The sequence below is a fragment of the Engraulis encrasicolus genome, chromosome 20 (genome assembly GCF_034702125.1).
Source record: "Engraulis encrasicolus isolate BLACKSEA-1 chromosome 20, IST_EnEncr_1.0, whole genome shotgun sequence".
Classification (NCBI taxonomy): Eukaryota; Metazoa; Chordata; class Actinopteri; order Clupeiformes; family Engraulidae; genus Engraulis; species Engraulis encrasicolus.
Window position 1 is genome coordinate 6,984,029 of NC_085876.1, and position 25,335 is coordinate 7,009,363.

Here is a 25,335-nt window from a genome sequence, read left to right on the forward strand (position 1 = left end):
TTGATTTTTTGAAGAGGTGAGAGTGATTCAGTGATTAAGTATGACAACCGATCTACGCATTTGAAGTGACTTATCTGCTCATTTTCACATTATGTTCGATAGGCGACAAAACTTTTGTCCTCTGAAAATCTGCCCCGTCAGTGTTCATTAAAGGGTCAATCTTTCTTTGATGCATGACATTTATTTTTGTACATAAAACTTCATTTGGGAGAGTTCGGTTGTAGCTTTCATACTTCTGAAGCCAAGTGATTAATTGAAAGTCAGGTTATTAGCTGTTATTCCAAACAGATGGATAGGCGACAAAACTTTTGGAGACGGCTGTAGACTTAAGAACTATTAATAAGTTTATAGTAAGAGAATCACAAAAACACAACAATCAGTATCAGTCATGGAGGAGTATTTTTCTCCAAATGAACATACATTATTATAGTGTGAGCATTATTGGACTCACACCCCTGAATTCACCACACTATTCCATCCATGGCAAAAAAAATTAAAAACAAATGACGCTCTTTTGAGTACATTTATTGGGAAAATGGAACAAATGCCAACAGTTGTGTTAAAATAACATGATCCGTTTAAACAAATTAAATTAAAATTGTAAATGGCAAATAAAATGATTTCTTAGTCAAATGAACATGCAGGATCAGTTAAATACAGTATGAGTATGGAGTATCCCCTTCCGGAGTTCTAAAAAAACAAGATCAGCAGGGCAGATCCCTTTCACCCATTCATTCCCATTCAAAATATTCAGTGCATTCGAAACCTGTACATCGATCTTTACCTGTGTATGTGAAGTGATCATAGGCATATGGTGACCTCTTCAGGTGTGTGTGTGTGTGAGAGAGAGAGACCGAGAGAGTTCAGCATGTGGTCTGCTGAGGACACACCAGTGTATAATCAGCAGCGCACTATTCTGCCCTACAAAGGCAAAGTGCAGCAACATTGAAACTGGAAAAAAAGCCTTCAAAGCCTTCATGGTATTAGGCTGGATATCGTAGTAACATCAAATTTGATAGCAATATCTCTAAAATGGGACACATTTGTACCATAAGGCTTTGTCACAAGATAAAGGAGGCGTACTGAAGCCCAATTTCAGTCTAAACGCAATTTTGACAAAAGATATATTTACTGCACTTTGCCTTTGTGGGGTAGTATTGTTCTTATCATTTTCATTTTTTCCCAAATGAGACCAGTACCATAGCTGCGTGTGTGTCTGTTTGCTTATGCGCGGTCATAATGTTCATTGCATGTAGTCTGCATGTGCATGTACAGTCATGGTTACCTCTTCTGGTGTGTGTGTGCAGGTGGTCATAGAACACGGTTGCCTCTGCTGGTGTGAGTTTGAAACTACTGCAAGCAACAAGTTTAAGTAGAGTGGAGTTATCTGGACGTGTGCAACTGGCAACGCAAGTCTCACAACAGCAACAGGTGTGTGTGTGTGTGTGTGTGTGTCTGTGTGGTTGTATGCTGATGTATGAAAGCAGTTTTGCTTTGTGTGTTTGTGTGTGAACATGCGTGCGTACGTCCACACACTCAGCTTATGAACGAAAGTAGTATGGCTGTGTGTGTGTATGTGCTGAGCTGATGCGTGGCAGGAGTTTGAGCCTGTATGTGTGCGTGTGTGTGTGTGTGTGTGTGTGTGTGTGTGTGTGTGTGTGCTCAGCTGATGAAAGGCAGGAGTTTGGCGGTGAACCACTCCCTTGTGAACTGCAGGTGGTCTCCATCGCACTCCAGGAAGACCAGCTTACCTGCCTTATCCATCTCACCCAGACCAAGCAGATCCTGGAGAGAGAGAGAGAGAGAGAGAGAGAGAGAGAGAGAGAGAGAGAGAGAGAGAGAGAGAGAGAGAGAGAGAGAGAGAGAGAGAGAGAGAGAGAGAGAGAGAGAGAGAGAATAAATGAGTGAGCCTTGTACATGTACATCTCCCCCAGGCCAAGCGGATCCTGCAGCAACAGAAAAGGAGCACTTCATCAAATGCCTCATATCCGACATATTGTGTGTGACAGAAAGAGAGCTGTGAGTGTGTATATGAATACAAGCTCACTTTATCAGGTGCAGGTTTATCGTGTGTGGTTGTGTGTGTGTGTGTGCCTGCGCGAGTGAGTAAAGTGAGTAAAATCCACTTGTTTCCTTTTGAGAGTGTGTGTGTGTGTGCGTGTGTGTGTGCGAGAGTGTGTGCGAGAGTGTGCACTCAGTGTGCACTCAGGTTCTTGAGAGTGACTTGGTGCATGTGAGTGACCCAATGTTTACCTCCTTGAAAATGTATTTGTCCAAGACCTGAGTTCAGTTGAGAGGAGAGAGATGAGATGGAACCCACAGTATGTGTCTCAGTTTCAGTGTGTGTGTGTGTGGCTTACCCGTTTATAAAGTGCACTCTCCTCAAGTGTTTGTGCCTTCAGCACACCTGTGTAGCACACCTGTGCAGTTTCTGTGTGCACACACCTGTGTGTGTCACCTGCTTATTACATTATATTACATTATATTGCATTTGGCAGACGCTTTATAACCAAAGCGACTTTCAAAAGAGGACATATTCAAGCCAACATCACAAGCAAATACAATGTGCACAGGAGATATACAGAACAACAAGTGCAGTTGCAGAGGGGTTAGTTTTTTTTTTTTTTTTTTTTTTTTAATTAAAGAGTAAATAACGAGTACACACACACAAACTAACTAAACTAAACATCATGTCAGGAGTCTGCCCTGGGGCAAGGCCAGTTCAAGCATTAGTCTAGTAGATTCTCTCGAAAGAGGAAGGTCTTCAGTTGTTTCTTGAAGGCTGCAAGAGATGTGCTTAGTCTTGCTGCCTCTGGGAGACCGTTCCACCACTTGGGTACCACAACGGAGAACAATCTTGACTGGGAGTACCTAGAGCGACTGGATGGCAGAGCCAGACGGCTTGTGCTGGATGAGCGCAGTTCTCTGCTTATGAATCCTAATCTCCTGAAGTGTGTGTGTGTGTGTGTGTGTGTGTGTGTGTGTGTGTGTGTGTGTGTGTGTGTGTGTGTGTGTGTGTGTGTGTGTGTGTGTGTGTGTGTGAATGTGCGCATGTGCGTGTGTGTGGAGCTACCTGCTTGTAAAGTGCACTCTCCTGAAGTGTCTCGGTCTCCTCTGCCTGGCCTTGCTTGAGGAATCCAAACCACTGGAGAGACAAAATAGTACACAAGTGAAATAGTAGAAATACCTGTAGCAACAACAACAACAACAACAACAACAACAACAACAACAACGACAGCACATTAATAACCAAACCACTGAAGAAGCACACCAAAGAGAGTCCAGAGAGAGTACAATCCAGTGCCACATGTTCCAAATTACCTGATTTTACTTGTCCAGGTCAACCAGGTGATTGCCTGGTTCAATGATGACCTGGTTGAACTGGACAAGTACGTAAAATCAGATCGTTTGGGATACGTGGCACTGGATTTTAACAAACTAATGAATCCAGGTTGCCCATCACTGCTGATATGCTATTGTGAAACAGAAGTACAGTTGGTTACCTCAGTGACGACTGGGTCGACCACAGAGTCCTTCAAGAACTTCACCATCACAAACTTCTCCAGGGCCATCAGGTTCTTCTTGTAGGTCTCATTCACCCCCTGGGAGAGAAAAAAGGGTAGTAGAGAAAATATTTTGTATTGTGTATTATATTGCATTGTATTGTCATTTCTTAAGTTTCGTAACACAAAAAAATGTATTTATTTTGAGGAGATTTTAGATCAGATTTCATATGAAAATGCACAACATAGCCTTTTCAACAATGATACTCAAATTTGTCTGACACTGGCTAACCCCCCAATCACATTGGCCAACATGATATACAGGAAACACTGTAAAGTAAAGCAGCCTTAAGACCATTTTATAGTTTTACACTTAGACCGAATGTGTCACCCCATAACAACAGTTTCACATGAGTACCATTTAACAAGCACGAGACAACGCCAGATCTTAACTAATTCTGAATGGCTTCTTCTAATCCCTTGTACCAACAAAGACACTAATCAGCTTTATACAAGATCTTGCTTGTCCTCAGACCCTCAGACCATTTTGGACTGTAGCTCTACAAAACTGAAGCTCTAGCAAGATACAGCAAATTGGGAGACAAGATTATGAGGAGGAACATACAGTAATTATCCGCAGAACATTTCTGGACAGACTTCTTGAGAGTGTTTAGTAGTATCACCCTCCACTGGTTGAGGTCATACAGTATGTTCCAGAAAGACAGTCAAGACAACTGTAAGAATATACTTATCATATAAATGACATTATACTAAATGACATCACCCTGTCCTGGTTGATGCAATTTGTTACAGACAGACGAAGATGAGACAACCGTAATACAAATACCCTGTAAACATTTCGTTTTTTCTTTTTACTAGCTTATCATTTGTCTCTGCCACCAAAATCCACATGGTTTATTCAAGCCACATGAATGTGACCAGCTAGTGTCATCCCAGGCACATTCATGTGAACAGCAGGTATTCACATTAAGGCCTGACGAAGACCCTGATCGGTTGAAACGGTCTGTCTTAAATAGACAATTTGGTCAGAGTTCAGAGTTCAGCCACCGAAGCACAGAAAAATCATGAAATGAGTTGTTGCTGCAGTTGTTAAAAGCTAGGACGTTCAGCGCTAACATATCCACATTTTGAATTAAAAAAAACCCTTATATCTCAAGAGCCTGACTGCAGCATATATGTCGCTCCAGGCACCAAAGGTCAAACAACAGATATGCAGCATGAGGCTTGAATGGGTTAAATAAACCATTTGGTTAGAGTTGCAGTGTAAAGACTACCTTACAACACTCTTTTTAGAAAGTATGTAAGACAGGAATGTAATGGATTTGTTTGACCACAGGGAGAACAGTGCTCCTGTAAAGGGGAAGCTGGTGTGATCAATCAATCAATCAATCAATCTTTTCCTGCACCTGGCCATAGTGAGGTGGATTGTGCATTCATTTGCTCTTTTTTAAGGAGAAACAGTGTAGCTAGGAATGTCTGTGGCTGTGCATTACCCTCTCCTGGTTGATGTCTGCGAGGAAGAGGCTGTGCTGTTTGTACAGGTCATCGTTGAGAGGGTCGTGCCAGTACTGAGCCTGCACCAAACTGGGGAACACAACAGAAATACACAAGGACCCTGACACCACTGCAGCAGCCTTTCTTCCACACGTGGTCCATAAGTTTTTAAAGTGTTGAGATTACTTGCAAAAAATCAATGTGACAAGATAGTTGAGGTCAATTGTTTTTGGTCGTTTTTCCGTTTGTGCTGACTTTGAATTTCATTTTTTAAAATGTAATTAAAATATGAAAATGAAAGAAAAATGCTGCGTAATTCAATTGTTCGTTTTGGGTTTGGAAACGAAAATCAAACAAACCACTCGTTTTTCGTTTTTTGAATTCCCTTCATAAAGGGAAAATCCAATTACCAAAATATACATGGACCCATAATGTGTACATATTGGTACATGTGTACCAATTCTTGCAATTATTTTCAAAAGTTGACCCCATCAGCCTTCAGACACAGGTTAACCTACTGTTTCTGCACAAAGTCCGAGTAGGCGCCAGAGTTGAGCATCTTGCGGATCCAGTCACAGATGTGGTGGGACTCCCCCGGGCAGCGCGGCAGGCCGTACACACCTGACACCAGAGCAACAGGTATGACCAGGTGAGTCAGTCACATGACCACGGAAACACATGACAAGGAAACACCAAAGAACAAACAACTGAGACAGATGGGGATGTCTAGAGTCAGTGTGAAGAAAAAGGAGTCTCTCGCCGAAAAAGTGGGATGCAAACGTTTCGGGTCTAGCCCATCATCAGTGTTCCCAACACTGGAGTTACGCACCGAGCGAAACTTACCAACTAAGACAAAGGCGCGGACGCCATCTCTACATTCAGATGTCTAGAGTCACACATGTATGTATGTCTGTCTCTCTCTCTGCGCATGAGGTGTCAGAATTAATCTGTATGTGTAGTTTTGTGTTGTGTCGTGTCGTGTTTGTTAGTGTGTGTGTGTGTGTGTGTGTGTCCCAGTGTCCCCTACCCTGGTGTTGTCCACCAACGGAGATGAGGTTCTTCATGGGAGGAGTAGGGCATCTCTGAGCCACGGCCCTCCTGAGACAGACACAGGGGAGCACAACACAGCATGAGGAGACATTAACTAGGCCTGCTAATTAGACTGAGGCTGGCGGTGTGTGTGTGTGTGTGTGTGTGTGTGTGTGTGTGTGTGTGTGTGTGTGTGTGTGTGTGTGTGTGTGTGTGTGTGTGTGTGTGTGAGAGTGTGTGAGTGTGTGAGAGAGAGAGACAGAGAGAGAGAGAGAGACAGAGAGAGAGAGAGAGAGAGACAGACAGAGACAGACAGAGAGAGAGAGAGACAGAGAGGGAGGACCATGTAATGAGCTTGACTATTTTAATGAAGCTGTGAGAGAGGCAGAGAAAAATACGCAGAGCAGAGCATAATGATGAGCAGAGCGTAAAATGAGCTCAATGAGACAAAGAGACAATTTGACTCAAACTGTGAGTCATTTATGAGACAGAGAAACAACGAGAGGCAAATCTACAGCAAAGACAGAGAACAAAAAGCATTTGGGTTACCCCTTTGCATGGCTGAGGCATAAATGCAAATTCACTGTGTGTGCAGTGAGCACCGTGTGCTGTGGAGTGCTGCGTCTCCTGTGCCAATAAACTCATTTTTGGGAGAATTTTAATCTATTTATTTTAACCCATTTAATCATTTCTACTCACAGGAATTGCCCTCCCTGAGAGAAGCCCATGGCATTGTAGCCATCCTTCAGTTTGGGGTCATTTGCAAGCTGGTCACACACAAACGCCACCTGATCATTCACGTCCATGAAGAAGCCATTCTGTGTGTCCTGGGAGAGAGGATAGAGCGAGCAGTATTCACTTTGTGGTTAAAATGCAAAACTATGCCCGCTAAAGATCCAGGATGATTGCATGTTTTAATTAAATGACGTTTTTGGAGTGCAATTGGTGGTGTGCGGTCTCACCATATTCCACATAAAATGCAAATGTATGCATACATATGAGGGGATGCGGTCAACACCAAATCATGCTATATTCTTCCACTTGGCACCCTACTACCAGGAGAGATCTATTCACTTTGTGATATAAATGGGTGGACTTTGTGGTTAAAATATGCAGTTTCTATTACACAGCTTCTTGTGCTTGTATCTACATTTCCTTCACCGCAAATGGTACCTGTTTCGTATACAATACTTGGCTTGACATAAAGGCTGGTTGTCCCATCAACATTACTTACAGAAATAAGAGCCTGTTCTGAAACTCTTCTACTGAATCAAACGTCACATTTCTTCCGTTACATTAACAACATGGCGGCCATTTAGGGCACGGAGTGTCCATCATTCAAGCATTGCATTATTAAGGCATTATTAAGGCATCGTCCGGGTACTTTCAGTGCACTGAATTTACGCACTGAAACACAGTGCCCAAAGTGCACAATTTGAGACATGCTAATGGTCATGGACCACTGATCACTGCATTATGAGGAAGTATGGTCTCTCCTCAGTGAATGCCACTGACCAAATAAGTTCAGACTGGTAATGTTCGGTCAGTAGCAGGCTCCAGGGTGGCCAACAGCTTTCTGCAAGCCTAGGACAAAATCTGACAGTCATCTCGCACGCGCGCACGCACGCACGTACGCACGCACACAGTACCTGTATGACCGTCTTCCCGATCATGAGGGAGAGGGCGTAAATGCCAGGCACTTCCTCCTCCACCATCTTCTTGACATACCCCATACTCAGAGGATTACAGCAGCTGTCTCCTGTTCACAGATCACAAATAAACAAATATACAGTAAATAACAGACATAAAAATATATAAAAATACGGTAAATAACCAGAGCTCTAAATTAACACCCACCAACTGGCCAAATGCTGGTGAGAATTCAGTTTGGTTGCTAGAACAGTAAATCTGACAAGTAACTTTGACTACTTAGTGAATGTATGTAGGAGAGGTTTACATGGACTCTATACTTTCCAGTGCCTACACATTGTTGCCCCTTATGAGTAACATGCACCATTCAGTAGGTCTGCAAGAGGAAGTCTAGGGTGAGGTTAAATTTAGAGGTGTTATCAAGTCTCTTCAGAGCACAGAGAACAGGGTAAATACTGCCAGAACCCAAGTTCATACATATTTCTTCATTTCTGAAGATAAGGGGATAAGCACACATTACTGTTTAACTGCAAAAACACCAACTACATAAAAACTACTCTGAGACCAAAGAACAACTGTGACCCTCCATTGAGAAAATTAGCACATTTCAAGCATAGCCCAGGGAACAACTTGTATGCCATTCAGGAGTACATGTACATTTTGAGTGCCACATATCACGTATAATAACAGGATATCGAAGCTTGACAAATCTCACCCATGCCATGCCAAATGACAAGTGGGACAGTGGCGTTGGGGTCTTTGGCTGAACATAAAGAAGACAGCAGACAGAGAACGCCTGTCCCCAACAGCACCCGGACCGGTGCGAGCGTCATCCTTGCAGAAATATTCTATTAAGGAATAACAAAAACGTGACATAAGACATAAATACGCCACTGCTATCAGTACAGTAGCTAGCATCAAAAAGAAAGAGGAAGTTCGTGCTCAGAACTTGACCCAGATAATTTAGAATTTATTGCCATGTTTTGTGTTTCAGTTCCCCCACACGAATCGCGCTTGATCCTGATATGGGAAAATGCAATTATATCTTTGAATTCAAGTAGAACTAGACCAAACTTGCAGTATGTAAACAGAAAGACTCATGGCTATGCTGCTACTGCAACCGCAAACACCTAACAGTCAAACTGATTAGCTGTTTATTTCATCAAACGTATTCCTTTGTTGCTGCAAATATATTCTCTCGGCTTGTGTTAAACAGTTAAAGAAGAGAAAACACGTTTCACCCCGCTTTGATAACTCACCTTCAGAGTGCCAAACTGCAAGTGTTGGGAACCAGTTCTGCACGAATCACATGACTTCAGAGCGGAACAAGGAAATGTTATTAACTACGTCATATTTGATCTGTATACAAAGCATGTACTGAGTTGCTGTGCAGTAATTTGCGCACATGTTTTTGGTCTCTGCACAACTTTCATCCGGAGAAGCCAGTTCGTTCGTACCACATGACTTGACATGACTGACAAAAGCAAAAACATACCGAAGGCGTCCAGTTGTTGTAGTAGGTAATGAGCAAGCAGTTATAACGATGGATCATTCCTTCCTTCCTTTGTTCCTCAAAGGTGTCCGGGATGTAGTCTATAACATGTAGCATCTTTTCTCTTTGTCCATACACTAATCAGTTATTATTACGAGCTCTTTTTACATTCCAGAAGCCTTTTTTCCTCCTATCACCCTGGGGCGCTGAAATGTTGATAGCATTTTGATCTGGTAAGTACGCGCGAGCACTAAGATTCTATAACTCCCTTAGTCTTGGTATGTGTGTAACTTTGTGTATTTTTTGGTATATATATGGCCTTTCTTCAAAACATGATGGTTAATAATAGTTGGCCGCTATTGACCGCCTTATTCATAGTCCTGCAAGGCTACACAAGAAGTTACTGTTATGTAGTAGGCCTATGCTCTGATTATAATAAGCACACATGTAATTATAGTACATGTTGGACAATTCAATTATATTTATAAAACAATGTTGGTTTGCAGTAGAGGACTTTTCATTTTAAATCATGATATGATCAATGTATTGCATTGCTTTGTACTGATCTATTAGGCCCACTTGGCCCATGGTTGAGTGTGATTAAACTGTCAGCATTATGTACAGCAGGCCAGGGTCACATTCAGACTGCATAAACATCACCTCAGCATGAATGTCATGCCACTGTCATGCCTTCAGAGTACCCAAGCCCCCGTTCAGAGATGTGCTTGGTCATATGTGGTCCTGTGACAAAAAGAAGAAGTTGTGGGCTGGTGGATCGAAACTATCATAGAACTGGTATCGAACCGGCTGCAAGCAGATCCAGATGTGTGACCTTTTGTCCACTATATCATACTATCTGCATTTTAAATAGACCTAGCCGAGCAATGAACTGTTCAGCAACCTTCTTTCAGTGGATAAAAAATAGTACTATTGCATATGAATTAATCCCATGTTGTAATGCAATAATTATACCTTTTCATTTTGACAAAAAAGGTCAAAAGTCAGAATGTGTGGCTTTGACAAACGTCACCACATGAGTATTAGTGACTGACTGTCTGTGTTCTCTCTCTCTTCTACACAGGACTACATAATGTAATAATGTAATGTGTGATGTAAATATGATGTGTGAAGTAATGTAAATGGAACTGGTTCCTCTGTCAAACATGTAATATCCAAACTGCACACCTAAGTAGAAACTTTTTTGGCACACCACTGAGCACCAAGTAGGTGAAATAGGTCACTTGATTCTAACAATCTTCACTCTGTCTGCCGTCATTTTGTGGGTCTTTGCAGTTTAATATCTGAATCAGCACTCAAGCAGTCAGGCGAGGAGACGGGAGACGGGATGTTTTGCACAAATCTGACAACAACGCAGGCCAGTTGGTAAGTAAATAGGCCACAGGCCAGTTAGTTACTTATGTTGTTGTCTGTTTGTTGTTTTCTTCAACTCCTTTGTCAGTGTGTACTCCGGCTCATGCTGATAAAAACATGGATTTTATTTACCAGAATATCCTGTCTATATTTGCTTTTGCACAGCTTAACACTTTATGTAATTCTTGATTTTGGGAGAAGAACCAGTAGAATCTGTCAAGTCAGTGGAATCAGCTAATCTTAAAAAAAAAAATTGTTTGTTTGTTTTGTTTCGTTACGTTTCTTTAAACCAGATGCGGAGAGGGCAATGGTTCACTGACTCGACGTAATCTCACAACCCTACTGGAACCGTTACCATGGCCACAAGTGGAGGCTACTCTATAAACACAGCTCAGGATGACCAATCAGATGAGAGCACGCCCTTACTGCCAGCGAATGGGCCGCAGGCAACCAAAGCAGGTAAAGCAGCACGCACCTGGATTAACATGGAGGTATTCCAAATGAAGAAGATTCAGTAGTAAGCCATGTTGTGTTAACCCAGTGGTTTTCAAAGTGGGGGCTGGGGATCCCTGGGGTGCCGTAGGGTAGTAGGGGGGCCACAGCAGGTTGGCAGGAAAAGCATAACACAGCAAGATACATAATTGAATAATTGAACGTTATACTACTATCATTTTTTAAAATATTCCAGTGGGACACTGCCTCACGGGCCTACATTATGGTTGTGAAAGAGGGTGTGCAGAAAATATTATGTGGCACGACCCATGTGAGGGGGGCCTTAGCTTGAATCTACCAGTATGTGGGGGCCTTGTCAGTTTGGGAACCGCTGTGTTAGCCAGGAGGTAACAGTCAGTAAACGAGCGATGAGCAAATGAGTGTTGGAGTCTTAGAGTCCTCATTTTCATCACACTTTAATGCTGGCGAAATCGCAGTGATACAACTCAGTGTTTGCTGAAAAAGCTACTAGTTTATAACAACATTGCTAAGACATTACCAAAAATCCTCTCCAATAGACTAAGACTAGGTTCTTACCATTTTGGTAACAACATGCTTACAATAAAGACTCTGCAGGTGTAACCAAGAGACACCTGCAGGTTATCTAGTAGCAGGTTTACCACTTACAGTATAGGTTAACATAGCCAGGTTTACCACTTACAGTATAGGTTAACATAGCCAGGTTTACCACTTACAGTATAGGTTAACATAGCCAGGTTTACCACTTAATCATGTTGTTGAAATGCCTCCCTAATCACATGTAATGCAGCTCGTAAAGTTGTAACAGTGGTGCATTCAAGAGTGATTAGTGGTAGTGGGCTTTGGCGATTTGTGAACAACACAGTTGCCAGTCAAATTGCAGTACAATATCATGACAGTCATACTGTACGTTCCCATGGTAATGGCATGTTGCATTCTTTGTCTACTAAGCAGAACCTTTCCCATATTGCTTACTTTCTGCTTTTTATCGTTTAATTACGGGTCTTTGTCAGTGACTGTGTATGAATGTACAAGCAATGGTCTCTACTATGTGCAGTTAGCCTTCTGCTATGCAAAAATAATTTGTTTGTGAAGTCAAAACCAGAACATATTAAAATGGAAAGTTTCCCACTTCCCAGTCAGATAATTGCAACATTAGTCATGTCAGTGTTTGAAATAGAGAAGTGAAATCCCAGCTTTCAAATAAACGATGAGTTTTGTGTAATTGAGGTCTTCCTGCGCAGTCCGCCATTCAGGGCTCGAACTTGTGACATACCATGGGCAGCACAGGTACGATACCACTGACCTAAGCGTTGAGGCCTATAGTTTAGTAGCTATCGTATCTGTATGAGACTTCGGGATGGACGTTTACTGATGTTCTACTGCCGAACGGAGCTATTTGGCATCCATTAAGTTTGTACTCTGTAAAAAAAAGATGCGTTAGATCATAGATGTGAGTCAGGTCAGGTGACCTCACAGTTCCTCCACTGGTATTCCATCCATTTATTGACGTGTCTGACTGTTTCAAGTAAACAGATATGTCCAACACATGATAAAGACTAGGTACTTTCCTTCTCTTTGGCTGTGATAGGTAGCCTATGACTGATGATATTGATGTTTTTGTCACATGATTTTACTCTAATGCCTGAAGGGCAAAAGGGTTTTTATTTTTTGGTGGGTATGTTTATAGAAAAAATATCCATACACATGCATTTTATTACTCGGGCTTTAGTTGTACCTGACTTACTTCAGGTGAGTTTTCTCATCCAAAGAAGGTTGGATCAACATCAGACAAAACATTTTATGAGAAATAAAATGTACGTATGACGATGAGACATTTTCCTACTACTTTAAGACAATAATCTTGGTTACATCCAGCACACCCATTCAAATTGAGTTGTGTGAACGCACTCTTTGGGCTTGTCTGACCTTTTGACCCCACTGACCCCTGGATAACCTCTTTTCATTTTGGGTAATGTTAGTTTAACTCATTTAAGCCTAAGGCCCCTGCAGAAAAAAACGCCTGCTGGATGACTAAGCCCTTTTTGGGAAAAGGTGCCCTCAGCCTATAAAATCGAAATATCTCAGCCTCCAAAGCACATAAAACATGAAATAAGTTATATTTAAAACCTAGGACCTTCATCTTGGATTAGAATGCGCTCATTCAGCTCTAACATACCCACATTAAAAAACAAAAAAAAAGATCTCAAATCTCAAAAGCTTGAATGCTGCGTCTATGTCCCTCCAGGTGCCTAGGTCATTGCAGCATATGGGTGGTTGACGTTTAAGGGCATAACGCAAAAACAAAAAAAGTTTTTCCAATTCCTGAAAAAAATGATTGAAAAAATTGAAAAAAAAGACAAAAATAAAGCACTTAGTGGTCCGTGGAATTTCGCCTTATTTTTGCCATTTTTGGGAAAATGTGTCCTGCATCAACACATTGCATATGCATGCCACACTGCAGGAAAATGAAGTCACGCCACAGGAAATTCACTGCATTATGGCCATTTTAATCCTTTTGTATACATGACTGACATCTGAGCTCATGCTAACTTGATAATGACATTGTGTTTAATCTTAATATGTGTTTTCATTTATTAAAAAAACCTTTTTTTCTTCTATAAGAGCAGTCACACCACAGGACACCATAAAATGAACCTAAACATTGCGTGACACAAACTTAGCAATATGAAGACATATTAAGAGGTTAATAGTCACTACTACACTTAAACTTCCACAGCACTCTCCAATAACTGAGGTACTGACTGGTTAGGAGCCAGTCTTTAAGACCCTTGTAGTTGGCCTTGCAGCTGCCCATTCACAAACATTGACATACATGTCACCCCACAGGACGCAATTTTTGTAACGAAACAACTTGTAGGTAGTATTACTGTCTTGAGTTTTTTTCACATTCACATATCTTAATATAAAGTTAATATTTATGCAATCATGCCAAATGCTTCACACATTATTCAAAATGTTGTTGGTTAATTTATATATATATTATATTCCAGGTTTCATTAATGTTACAGTCACACCGCAAGATATTTGACATACACCTTTACATAAATCTTAACAAAAATGTTTCTTCTCATCTAAGACTAATATAAAACATAATGTACCACATCTTCTTTCATTGACATTTGCTTTTTAAGGGAAAAACAACAGTTTTGTAGGTTTTTAAAGGGACACTGTGCAGGAAATGGTCAAAAAAGGTACTGCAACTATGCTGCTCATTGAAACTGGGCTGCCTATTGCCAAATCTGATCTTTACATGAAAGTTTACTAAGTAATAAACAAATATTTTCTAGTCATTTTTTGCAGCTAATTTTTTTTNGGAGATTCAAAATGGCGGACCATTGAGAAGATCCCCCTTTTCATGTAAGAAAAGTGCAATTTTTCCAGTCATAATGAATACTTAGATGCTTAGATACTTAGATACTTAGATACTTATTTGATGGTGGTGGTAAGTATTCATGAAAAAGGTAACATTAGTGAGTGGGCAGAATGAATTCTGGAAATAAACTACTAAAAATCTCACACAGTGTCCCTTTAACCAATGTTACGAAAAAACAAGGCGTCACGTCAACCACCCGTATACACAGCATCAGGCTGAAATGGGCTAAAGGCAGGGTCATCATATAGCTACACTGAGTTCTTGGCAAAGGTTTTTTTGTGCCTGTAACCACTTCATTATTATTATAAATGGTGTAGCCTATACAATACAATTCGTATGAATGTGGTATTACAAATGTTGTAGGACTCCCTCAAAATGAGGGTCCCCATTTCTATTTGAATTTGTTAACTGTTTCTGTAAAAACTGTCACAATGTCAGAAAAATCCTGCACATTGTACACTGTACCCTAGCCAATTCCACCAGGTTACCTGAAGAAGGTCAGAGGACCAAGTTATTAGATCTGTTTGCTTGTAGGGGGGGGGGGGGCGCTGTGGCACGGTGCGCTAAGCCCCCCCCACATTTGGGCTTACATTGCCCACGGGGACCCTGGTTCGAGTCCGGCCGGGGTCATTTCCGAACCCTGCCACATCTCTCTCTCCCAGTCATTTCCAGTCTACTCTCACACTGTCTATGTTAATAAAGCCAAAAAAGCCCCCAAAAAATACTTATTTAAAAAAAAGAACTGGTCGCTTGTAGAACTGACAGTGTGTGAACTTTTTGTAGCATTCGAATGATAACCACATGATGATGACATCCAATGGAGACTGTCCTGACAACAGAGGTAATCTGTTTCTCAAAACCATGTTAATCGTGTGTGTGTGTGTGTGTGTGTGTGTGTGTGTGTGTGTGTGTGTGTGTGTGTGTGTGTGTGTGTGTGTGTGTGTGTGTGTGTGTGTGTGTGTGTGTGTGTGTGTGTGTGTGCGTGTGTATACATCAGCCCCACAGTGCTGCTCGGTACGCTGCGGCCTGGCCGTGCTCATGTTCTTCGGCTTCGCCGTGGTCTACGGTCTCCGCGTCAACCTCAGCGTTGCCATGGTAGCCATGGTAAACAACAGCAGCCCGGAACCCTCGCTCAACCACAGCGTCCATCAGGAGTGTCCTGTGCCCACGCCCAGCTCTGACAACTCCACACAGGAACCTGATGAGCCTGATGGGGTGAGGGGACACTCATGCACACATCTCCATGGAAACATCTCACGTCAAAAAAGAACATATACACAAGACCTGTTACTTGTTTTCAGAAATGTATAAAGTAGAAGTAGAAGTGCTGTTGTGGATAGTGTAATTACAACACTTGCAAATGAGTATCAGATTATACTGCTAGTGTTGAAATTACATCCATAGCAGTACTTATAAGTTCTACTTTATACAGCTCTGCTTATTTTATTCCTTTGAGATACAATGATACAATATTTTTTGTGTATGTGTTTTTTCTGTTTAAGTGTTGTTTTGTTTTATGTAATGTATGGCTCTTGACCAAGAATGACATATTCCCTTTGGAGCAATTCATTAATTAATTAATTCATTCATTCCTTCATTCATTCATTGAAACATGTTTGCATGGGACTCCTTGTCAATGTGTATAATTATTTGTCATATTCTTCTGTCTTTTGGGGTCTGTATTTGACCTTGTGGTTTACGCATATTTGGGAAACAAACTACACACACCTATAAGATTTTATTCCTTTACATACCGTACATGTGTATTTACTGTATGTGTCTGTCAGACAAGCCGATTTGTATAGGAGTGGGATTACACACACTTATATATAACATATTTTATTCCTTTACATATATTCCTGTCCACCAGACGCGTCGGTTTGCGTGGGACTCGGAGACCCAGGGCATGCTGCTGGGGGCCTTCTTCTTCGGCTACCTCCTCACCCAGATCCCCGGGGGTTACCTGGCGGGCCGCTTCGGGGGCAGTGCCTTCCTGGGGGGCGGCGTGCTGGGCACCGCGGCACTCACCTTGCTGACCCCCCTGGCAGCAGACATGGGGGCCTCATGGCTGTTTGCACTCAGGGCACTGGAGGGCTTTGGAGAGGTGAGCAATTGATATTTGTGAGGGATTTGTGTCATTAATGTATTGCTAAAAGCTCTGTGTAATAGATGTATTACGTTCGTTATATCTAACCATTAAATCAGGTCTTTTCTAGTCCCGTTTCATGTAGAAGTTTTATCCTTTACCTGACATTAACGGTGTCGCTTGACTTCCCGTATACATTCTGTGTAATGTCGTAGTAGTGTAGTAGTCTGGTAGGTAAGTCTTCATGGGCTATTACAGTGTTCCGCTGTCGGGAGGTGGCATGCTGGTTACCCCGGCACTGACCCTGCTGAACCCTCTGGCAGCAGAGATGGGAGCGCAGTGGCTGATTTTCACCTTGATGTAGACAGTACAGTTACAGAGACATGACCAGACTATGCCCTGCTAGTGACGTAACACCTTCGGTGTAGCTATTAGTCACTCGGGAACTCCACCCACTTTGTCGGGAACGAATCAACTTTGAGCAGTTCCAATGGCCCTGGGTAGAGGCGTGCTCAAGGCGGTGACGTGGTTTAAGCAGAGACGTTCTATGGGACTCAGAAAATGTTTGGTTTAAATTTTGGCACAGCCTTTTCTGGCCTCGACCAGTAGGAAACCGAGGGAGGCGGGTTATCCAGGCCGTTTGGAAATGTTATTTGTTATCTTCTTGGTCAGACCAGCATCTCGGTACGAGATTTGAAAGTCGATGATAATCAGGCTAACAGAGCAGGCAGTAGACAAGTGGTAAAGAGAGGTGGGGTAGTGCTGAGAAACAACCAAAGTAGGACCAAAACCCACGGGCAACGCATGTAGCTCTCGTGTTGTCAGGTGTGTTGGCTGTACACTGTGCTACTGTACCCCTAAAGCAGGGATTCCCAAACTTTACCGTGACAAGGCCCCCATGTACTGGTTGATTCCTGCCAAGGCCCCCTTTACATGAGACGATCCACACTATTTTTTCTGTGCACCCCCTTTCACAACCATAGTTTTATATAGTGTCCCACTGTACATAAAAAAACGATAATAGTGTAATGTTCACAGATACAATAGATTATCATAATTCTTTTTTTTATCTCTTGGGAATATTGTGTAGCTTATTTTGTTTGAATTTGTTCCATGTTAGTTATTCAGTTTATTCCATAGTATATTTTGTTGTGCTGTACTTTTCCTGCCAACCTGTCGCAGCCCCCCCAGCACCTCCTTGTGTCTTATCCGCGTTAATGTAGGAAAAGGTTTTCATTTTTGGTGTGTGTATGTGCGTGTGTGTGTGTGAGCGTGTTTGTGTGTGTGTGTGTGTGTGTGTGTGTGCGCGTGCGTGTAATATGTTGCCATGTTAGAAAATAGTCTTTTGATTGAAGAATTGTGTGTGTGTGTGTGTGTGTGTGTGTGTGTGTGTGTGTGTGTGTGTGTGTGTGTGTGTGTGTGTGTGTGTGTGTGTGTGTGTGTGTGTGTTTACACTGTTATGGCCAGGGGGTGACGTTTCCGGCCATGATGGCGATGTGGGCCCGCTGGGCGCCCCCTCTGGAGAGGTCGCGCCTCATGACCTTCTCGGGCGCGGGGGCCAGCTTCGGGGCCTTCGTAGCTCTGCCCCTCACCGGCTTCATCTGCAACAAGCTGGGCTGGCCCGCCGTCTTCTACTGCTGTGGTAGGTATACACCGTACAAATGTCAGCCTGGTTTAACTTGAAATCACACGTTTACCAGCTGCCTCAGAATTCCAAGTTCATTTAAATCCTCAATGTAAGTTGTGTGAAAGCTGGTAAACTTGTGATTTCAAGTTCTAGAGGCTGATATTTTTTACAGTGTAAGCCCCCCACCAAAACATTGCAAGATGTACAGTACAACTGTAGGTGACAACTGCAGTGGTGGCAATTTGATCCCTTGCTGATTTTGTTGGTTGGCCAATATTTAATGACATGATCAGTCTATAATTTTTACGATAGGTGTGTACTACATCACCGAGAGACTATAAAGAATTTACTGTATATTAACCAACAAAAATCAGCAAGGAGATCAAATACTACATTTTAGCTTACAGTCTTTGGACTTTACCATACTTGTCTTTTTTTAACGTGCGTGCGTGCGTGCGTGCGTGCGTGCGTGCGTGCGTGCGTGCGTGCATGCGTGCATGCGTGCGTGCGTGTGTGTGTGTGTGTAGGAGCTGGAGGTTGTGTCTGGGCTTTTTTCTGGTTCCTGCTGGTGTCAGATGATCCTAAGACCCACCCTCGCATCAGTGAGCATGAAAAAGACTACATCACCAAGTCCATTGGCTCTCAGGTATCCTTTCTCTCTCTCTCTCTCTCTCTCTCTCTCTCTCTCTTTCTCTCTCTCTCTCTCTCTCTCTCTCTCTTTCTTTCTTATCTTATGTTCTATTGATAATTTTTTTCCTGCTGCCGTTTTTTCTGATCTAGTAGCGTGTTTTACTGTTTTTGTCTCTCCGCCCGCATTTATTAGTCTTGTTTTTCTCATTTCCTTCCTTTTCTTTCCATCCTGCACTGGTGAGTGTTGTGGGGCCTAGAGGCTACTGTGCATCACCCAGGTGGGTGTTTATTCACACTAGTGAAAGCTGTTAACAGAGATTGAAATCTTCTCTGCTATTAAGGCACGTAGCCTCTTGCTGCAGACGCTTGCTGCTTGCTGGCAGGCCTATTCACTATTTGCTGGAAATACTCAACTACATCATAACAACATTGCTATGACAATACTGGGATCCTTAAGTAACAGATTAAGTCATAGCCATTATACTTTTGGTGACAGTAAGGTTATAACATAGGGGTATAACTAAGGGGTTAAGATGCATGTTGAAAAAAAAACAGAAAACATAATTATTATTAAATGCATAGTACATTGACCATATTATTGAACATTTATTATTATACAACACAACTAAATGACATGCCGTACACTTCAAGAGCAGATATTTTCCAAGAGCAGTATGCTTGCAGCCTCATTTAGGGAGCCACAAGCATAGAGAGCTGAGGTGTGCAGACCTTGTGTGGCTTTTTTGGTTCAACATCTGCTTTGAGTTTGAGTGAAGGTTAAAAGAAGAGTAGCCCAATATCAGGAAAAATAAGGATACTCAATATCATGATGGCCTTAGGCCATGCCGAAATTTAAACAAAAGTTCAGGAGAAGCGCAATGAAATTTGACACCTGCACTCTATTCCCTGCTTGTCTGTCATTCGTCTATTTTCTGCGCGTTAAGACCGGCACACCTACCTACCCACCTGATTTTCATTCTCTGCTCAGCCATCATTCAACAGATTCGTAAGTGCAATGACAGCTGGTACACCCTTCAATTATCTACACCGCATGTATTCCCCGCTCACCTGCTCGAAGTCAGAAACTAGCTTTCTCGCTCGTACCTACCATCCGCCCCGATCACCCTCTATCTTCTTCATCTCGATCGTTTTGTCCAAAATTCCGCCCTTGCACCTCCTCGGTTCTGCTAGCTCTCCCATTAACTGGCCTGGGGGTGTCTGCTCAGAGCTTGCACATATTCGCAGGCGCGGGTATTGTCGGAGCTCTCAGTTGGAGCCCGTACTCCCGAGCCCAAGAAGAATGGATTTTTAAACATAGCCAACATAGGGCTCGGCAGTAATTTCAGCACCATGGCCAGCGACCTTGCTCATTACACTATTTTGCTACAGTATTTGCTTTTAACTTAAGCTCCTCGAGTGCAGTGGTCCAGCGACCGCGTAAAGTACTTTTATGATTGGTTTACCGCACGGATAGCGGTTCTCCTGCGAGAAACCCATGATCACGAGAAGCCCGTTCTCCATCGAGAACGAAGATGTATGCATACATATAGGCTCATGAGACTCTCCTCTTTCGTGACTATCTACTACACTAATGCTTGAGCTACCCTAGTCCCAGGCCAGACTCCTGGGTCATGACATGATGTGTATGTGTGTGTACTCTACTTAACTTAAGAAACAGACTAAACCCTACGTTTGCACTTCTTATTCTTTACATTTCCTGTGCTTTTCAAATCTGCTAGTGATGTTGGCTATGATTATGTCCTTGATTGTTAAGTCCCTTTGGTTAAAAAGCATCTGCCAAATGCAATGTAATGTAATGTATCCAAGTGGAAACATAAGAAGGGGAAAAACACTTTTTCCAGCATGTTCCAACATGCTGTACCCTCATGCCTGGGCTGTGTGAAGCTGGATGCTCTGCAAAGATGAATTTCCCTTAGGGCAAGGGGTGCATGGCCTGCCACAAGGGGGTGCGCGAGGTGAATTGAGCAATGGCGGATATGTGTGTTTTTAAACAGCATTAATGAAAATTAAGCCGTTTTTAATTGTATGGTGAATTTTTGCTTACAGAAACATCAAGTCTATCAGGATTCTCCAAATGACTCTGCATAATGTGCAATGATTTGTGCAGTGAGCCCAGGGAGGTGTCCGTGGCTGGTCATATGCTTTACTAATCTTTTCCCCTGTTGCTCCACAAGGATGAGTCCATAGCTGATTGGTGGCTGTTTAATCTTACATACTGTATGTTTATGTCTTTTTCCCCTGTTACCCAATAGGGAGGAGCCCATAGCTGGTCGGTGGCTGTTTAATCTTACATACTGTATTTTAACTTTATTTGTCTTCTCCTGTTACCCAATAGGGAGGTGCCCATGGCTGGTCGGTACCGCTGGGTCCCATGCTGCTCTCTGTGCCCCTGTGGGCCATCATCGTGTCCCAGATGTGTGCCAACTGGTCCTACTACACGCTGCTCACCTCCCTGCCCATATACATGGACACCATACTGCACTTTGACCTGCGACAGGTGAGTGCAACACTGAAACACCTTTATTGGCATTGAACCGGTGCCTTTGCATCAACACGGGAAGACAAGATGTTACGACTAACGATAATATGCCAAAGGAAAGAACACAATTTTAAAATAAACAAAGTGAAGCAGAAGGTGACGAGAACATAATTACTATGTTATATATTTTACATGTTTATAAGTTACTCTATATTCATTGTACATCTTACACAACCTGTGTTTGGTTTTGAATATGTAATGGTAATTTTATTTCTATTGGCCGTGACACAGCCTTAGATGTTGAACTGGCTATAAACTAAAACAAACAAACCCAGCTTCTTCTACGTGGCATACCCAATGTGAGCATTGTACAGAGGGTTCTGAACAATCATTTCTGGTCAGTGATGTACACTAGGCAGGCAGTAGCATTAAACTGTCACTCTTGACATGCGCTCCATTGAATAGAGTCATATTTTGTGGTAATATCTTCTTCCACTTCTCTCTTGTGAACAGAATTCTTTCCTGTCCGCGCTGCCTTACCTGGGAGGCTGGATCTTCTCAGTGTTGTCGGGTGTACTGGCGGACTTTCTCCTGGAGAGGGAGATCATGAGCACTACAGCAGTGCGCAAGAGCTTCACAGTCGTCGGTAGGCAAGCAGCAGTAGCCTGTCAAAAGTGTTCTCAGGTTTCGCATTCACACACACACACACACACACACACACACACACACACACACACACACACACACACACACACACACACACATTCACACACTGACTCACTATGTTCCAGTTTTGTTAGATCAAGTAACATGTTTTTTGAGAGTGTGACACACATGCATTCACACAATACATACTAACACATACTGTAGATTCCGATTCACACATGCCTCCATACGTTCTCATATCCTTTGCTTTTCACATAACCTAAAGCCCTATCTTTTCACCTATACAGTCTTGTTAAGATGTACAAGGGTGTCTGATAACCCTTAAGTCTGGCTCAAACTCCACGATTATCGGCCCGATTCTTGGCTGAAAACCCCCTTTACGACAATCGCTGGAACGTTACCCCCCAGGACCATCGCAAGCGATTGTCGGGAAAGATTTCCTTGTCGTGGGCAACGTTCTAAGATACAACTTTAGCAGCTCAAAGAGTCGCCGATCGCAAGTCATAGAAATCAAACACTGTTTGATATTTGCGACTGGAAATAGAACGTCGGGCATTGTCTCGGTGGCTGCGAGCAGCGATAAGATTGACAGTTGCGATTCTCTTCTAGTGTGCGGTGCACCCCGACGCCAAAATCGGACACACAATCGCCAGTCGTGTAGTTTGAGCCTGGCTTTAGGAGAAAGTCTCAAACCCCACTGGTCTGACACACACACACACACACACACACACACACACACACACACACACACACACACACACACACACACACACACACACACACACACACACACACTCACACACACAAACACACACACATACACGATAGAGTAGATTCACCCATACCTCCCCATATTCTTAACTCCATTGCATCTGAAATACTCTTTCTATTTCAAAGTTCAAAAGTGTGTCATAATACTTGTCTGGTGGGGATGCACATAATATGTCAAGATTGTATGAAAAGACAAAATCACATTACATTCCCTATTGGTCTATGTTTTTTTTGTTTATAATCAGTACTCTTGAATCCTATATGTAAGCGCATTATACAGTTTATTAAAAAATCAAAAGACAGCACTCTCAAGTATTTACTTATTTACGTTCACATGGGAGTTGAAATGTTAATTGCCACGACACATGAATAAGTAAAAACATGAGAGCGCTGTCCATGGTTTTCTAAGTATAGAGCACATGCATTGATATCGCATTACCTTGGAGTCCAATACTACTGCTGCCATCTGCCCTGCTAGTAGGGCTGTAACGATACACTCAACTCACGATTCAGTTCGTATCACGGTCTTTGACCTACGGTTCGATACACAGCACAATTTTTTTAATGTATAATTTTTATTTTTATCTTCACAAAAAACTATAATGATTTATAGGTAGAGCAGGTTGCAAGTTGCTACTGAGTATTAAAAACCGTTTAATAATAATAATGAGGAGGATTTGAACCTTGAAAGCACAATTACATCATATCATGTGGTTGTTTTCTGCACTGAAGGGTAACAGAACTTTGAAAAGGTGTATCACGATACTGCCTTCTTGTATCATGATACAGTATCGTGACTCTGTGTATCCGATTTCCAATTTCTCGGTTCGATACAATATCGTTACAGCCCTACCTGCTAGTGAAAGCCATAATACAGTATTTGTGTATTGTATATGTATTTATACAATATAATATTGACACATGATGATACAGATGTAGGTAACACTAACAACCTTGTACTCTATTGGTCTGCTCCTACGGTCTGCTCTGCTTTTCAACATCATAATATCCATTTGTAGTATTGTTAAGATGTATGATGATATACCCCAACTCAGCACTGTTGCTGCTGTCTCCTCCGCTGGTGAAGGTCAATATATTTGTGTAGTATTGGTACTGTCTGCCCTGCTGGTGAAAGTTATAGTATTTGCTAAGTAACAGCAACCCTGTACTGCAGAGGTGGGCAAACTCAGGCCCGGGAGCCACATGTGGCCGGCTAAGCCATTTCATGTGGCCCACAGAGCCTTAAATAGAAAGAATACAAATACAAATCCATATGGTCTATCAACATTCTTAAAATGATTAACCAAGTATATAGTAGGCTACGTCTAAATACTTTTCATTTCAATGTGCAGGAATATCATAGCGGACAAGTTGCGTTAGCGTACAGTATTTCGTATTATTATATCCCCGAAACGCGGAGCGTCGGGGATGTAATGGTTTTGCGTGCGCCGCCGCCGCCGCGTCCGCCGCCGCCGCGTAAGGTCTTTCGTGTTAACGCGATAACTTTTGAACGGATGTTTGGATTTGTCCCAGATTTTTTGGGTGTATGCTCTAGGGCAGGTTCATGAACTGATTCGAGTTTGGAGGTCAACACTTTCAAGATGGCTGAATTTCTGTTTGGTCCATAACTTCTGACCGGGTGGATGGATTTGTCCCAGATTTGGTGTGTGAATGCTCTAGGGTAGGTTCATGAACTACTTCGAGTTGGGAGGTCAACACGTTCAAGATGGCTGAATTCAAGATGGCCGAATTTTTGTTTGGTCCATAACTTCTGACCGGGTGGATGGATTTGTCCCAGATTTGGTGTGTGAATGCTCTAGGGTAGGTTCATGAACTGATTCGAGTTTGGAGGTCAACACTTTCAAGATGGCTGAATTCAAGATGGCCGAATTATTGTTTGGCCCATAACTACTGACCGGGTGGATGGATTTGTCCCAGATTTTGTGTGTGAATGCTCTAGGGTAGGTTCATGAACTGATTCGAGTTTGGAAGACAACACTTTCAAAATGGCGGAATTTTCATTTGGCCCATAACTTCTGACTGGGAGGATTGATTTGCCCGGTAACACCTTATTTTAATGGTTCACCATTTCAGTGAATCTACCATATTAGGTACAATGTAATAACCAATGTAACAATATTTAATACCATGTAATACTAGTGTAATACCAGTGTAACAATATGCAATATCAGGTACAGTGTAATAACGAGTGTAACAGTATGCAATACCATGTAATATAGTGTAATACCAGTGTAACAATATGCAATACCATGTAATACCACTTACGCACAAACACATGATGTAAGTTTAAAAAATGGCGGTGTTACACTGGTATTACATTGTATTAAATATTGTTACACTGGTTATTACACTGTACCTAATGTGGTATATCCACTGAACCATTGAAACAGTATTACCATTTGCCCCATTTTTTGCTTCATTTTCACAATAGTCGTTTGGTTTTAAGCCTATGCACGTCATGTCACGTCTGTATGTATCATATACGTTTACAAAATGGTGGACGGGAGTGGTTGGAATGATGGGGGACTGGAAGCGTCGCGTTTAGGGGATATACCTTAAGCAGTCGAAGGCGACTGCACAGGCAGTCTAGTTGACATGGACAAGTT

The 25,335-nt window shown here is 42.3% G+C and overlaps 2 protein-coding genes across 2 annotated transcripts in view; one reads left to right on the forward strand and one right to left on the reverse strand.

Moving 5' to 3' along the window:
* Positions 1-504: 504 nt before the first annotated feature.
* ppt1 (palmitoyl-protein thioesterase 1 (ceroid-lipofuscinosis, neuronal 1, infantile)) lies at positions 505-9,012 on the reverse strand. Its single transcript, XM_063185273.1, has 10 exons — positions 8,957-9,012; positions 8,413-8,545; positions 7,697-7,806; positions 6,747-6,874; positions 6,046-6,116; positions 5,537-5,639; positions 5,018-5,108; positions 3,504-3,602; positions 3,074-3,145; positions 505-1,785 (listed from the first exon to the last, which is right to left on the reverse strand). The coding sequence occupies exons 2-10, from the start codon at positions 8,528-8,530 to the stop codon at positions 1,663-1,665; spliced, it is 915 nt and encodes a 304-aa protein (XP_063041343.1). The 5' UTR covers positions 8,531-8,545; positions 8,957-9,012; the 3' UTR covers positions 505-1,662.
* A 185-nt stretch (positions 9,013-9,197) lies between these two features.
* si:ch1073-513e17.1 (sialin) overlaps positions 9,198-25,335 on the forward strand; it is a 22,466-nt gene continuing 6,328 nt past the window's right edge. The window contains exons 1-9 of the mRNA XM_063185275.1: positions 9,198-9,422; positions 10,483-10,572; positions 10,854-11,019; positions 15,426-15,643; positions 16,299-16,532; positions 17,982-18,156; positions 18,669-18,787; positions 21,128-21,289; positions 21,785-21,917. Coding sequence (XP_063041345.1) covers positions 10,917-11,019; positions 15,426-15,643; positions 16,299-16,532; positions 17,982-18,156; positions 18,669-18,787; positions 21,128-21,289; positions 21,785-21,917 — 1,144 coding nt within the window. The 5' untranslated portion in view covers positions 9,198-9,422; positions 10,483-10,572; positions 10,854-10,916. The remainder of the gene's footprint in view (positions 9,423-10,482; positions 10,573-10,853; positions 11,020-15,425; positions 15,644-16,298; positions 16,533-17,981; positions 18,157-18,668; positions 18,788-21,127; positions 21,290-21,784; positions 21,918-25,335) is intronic.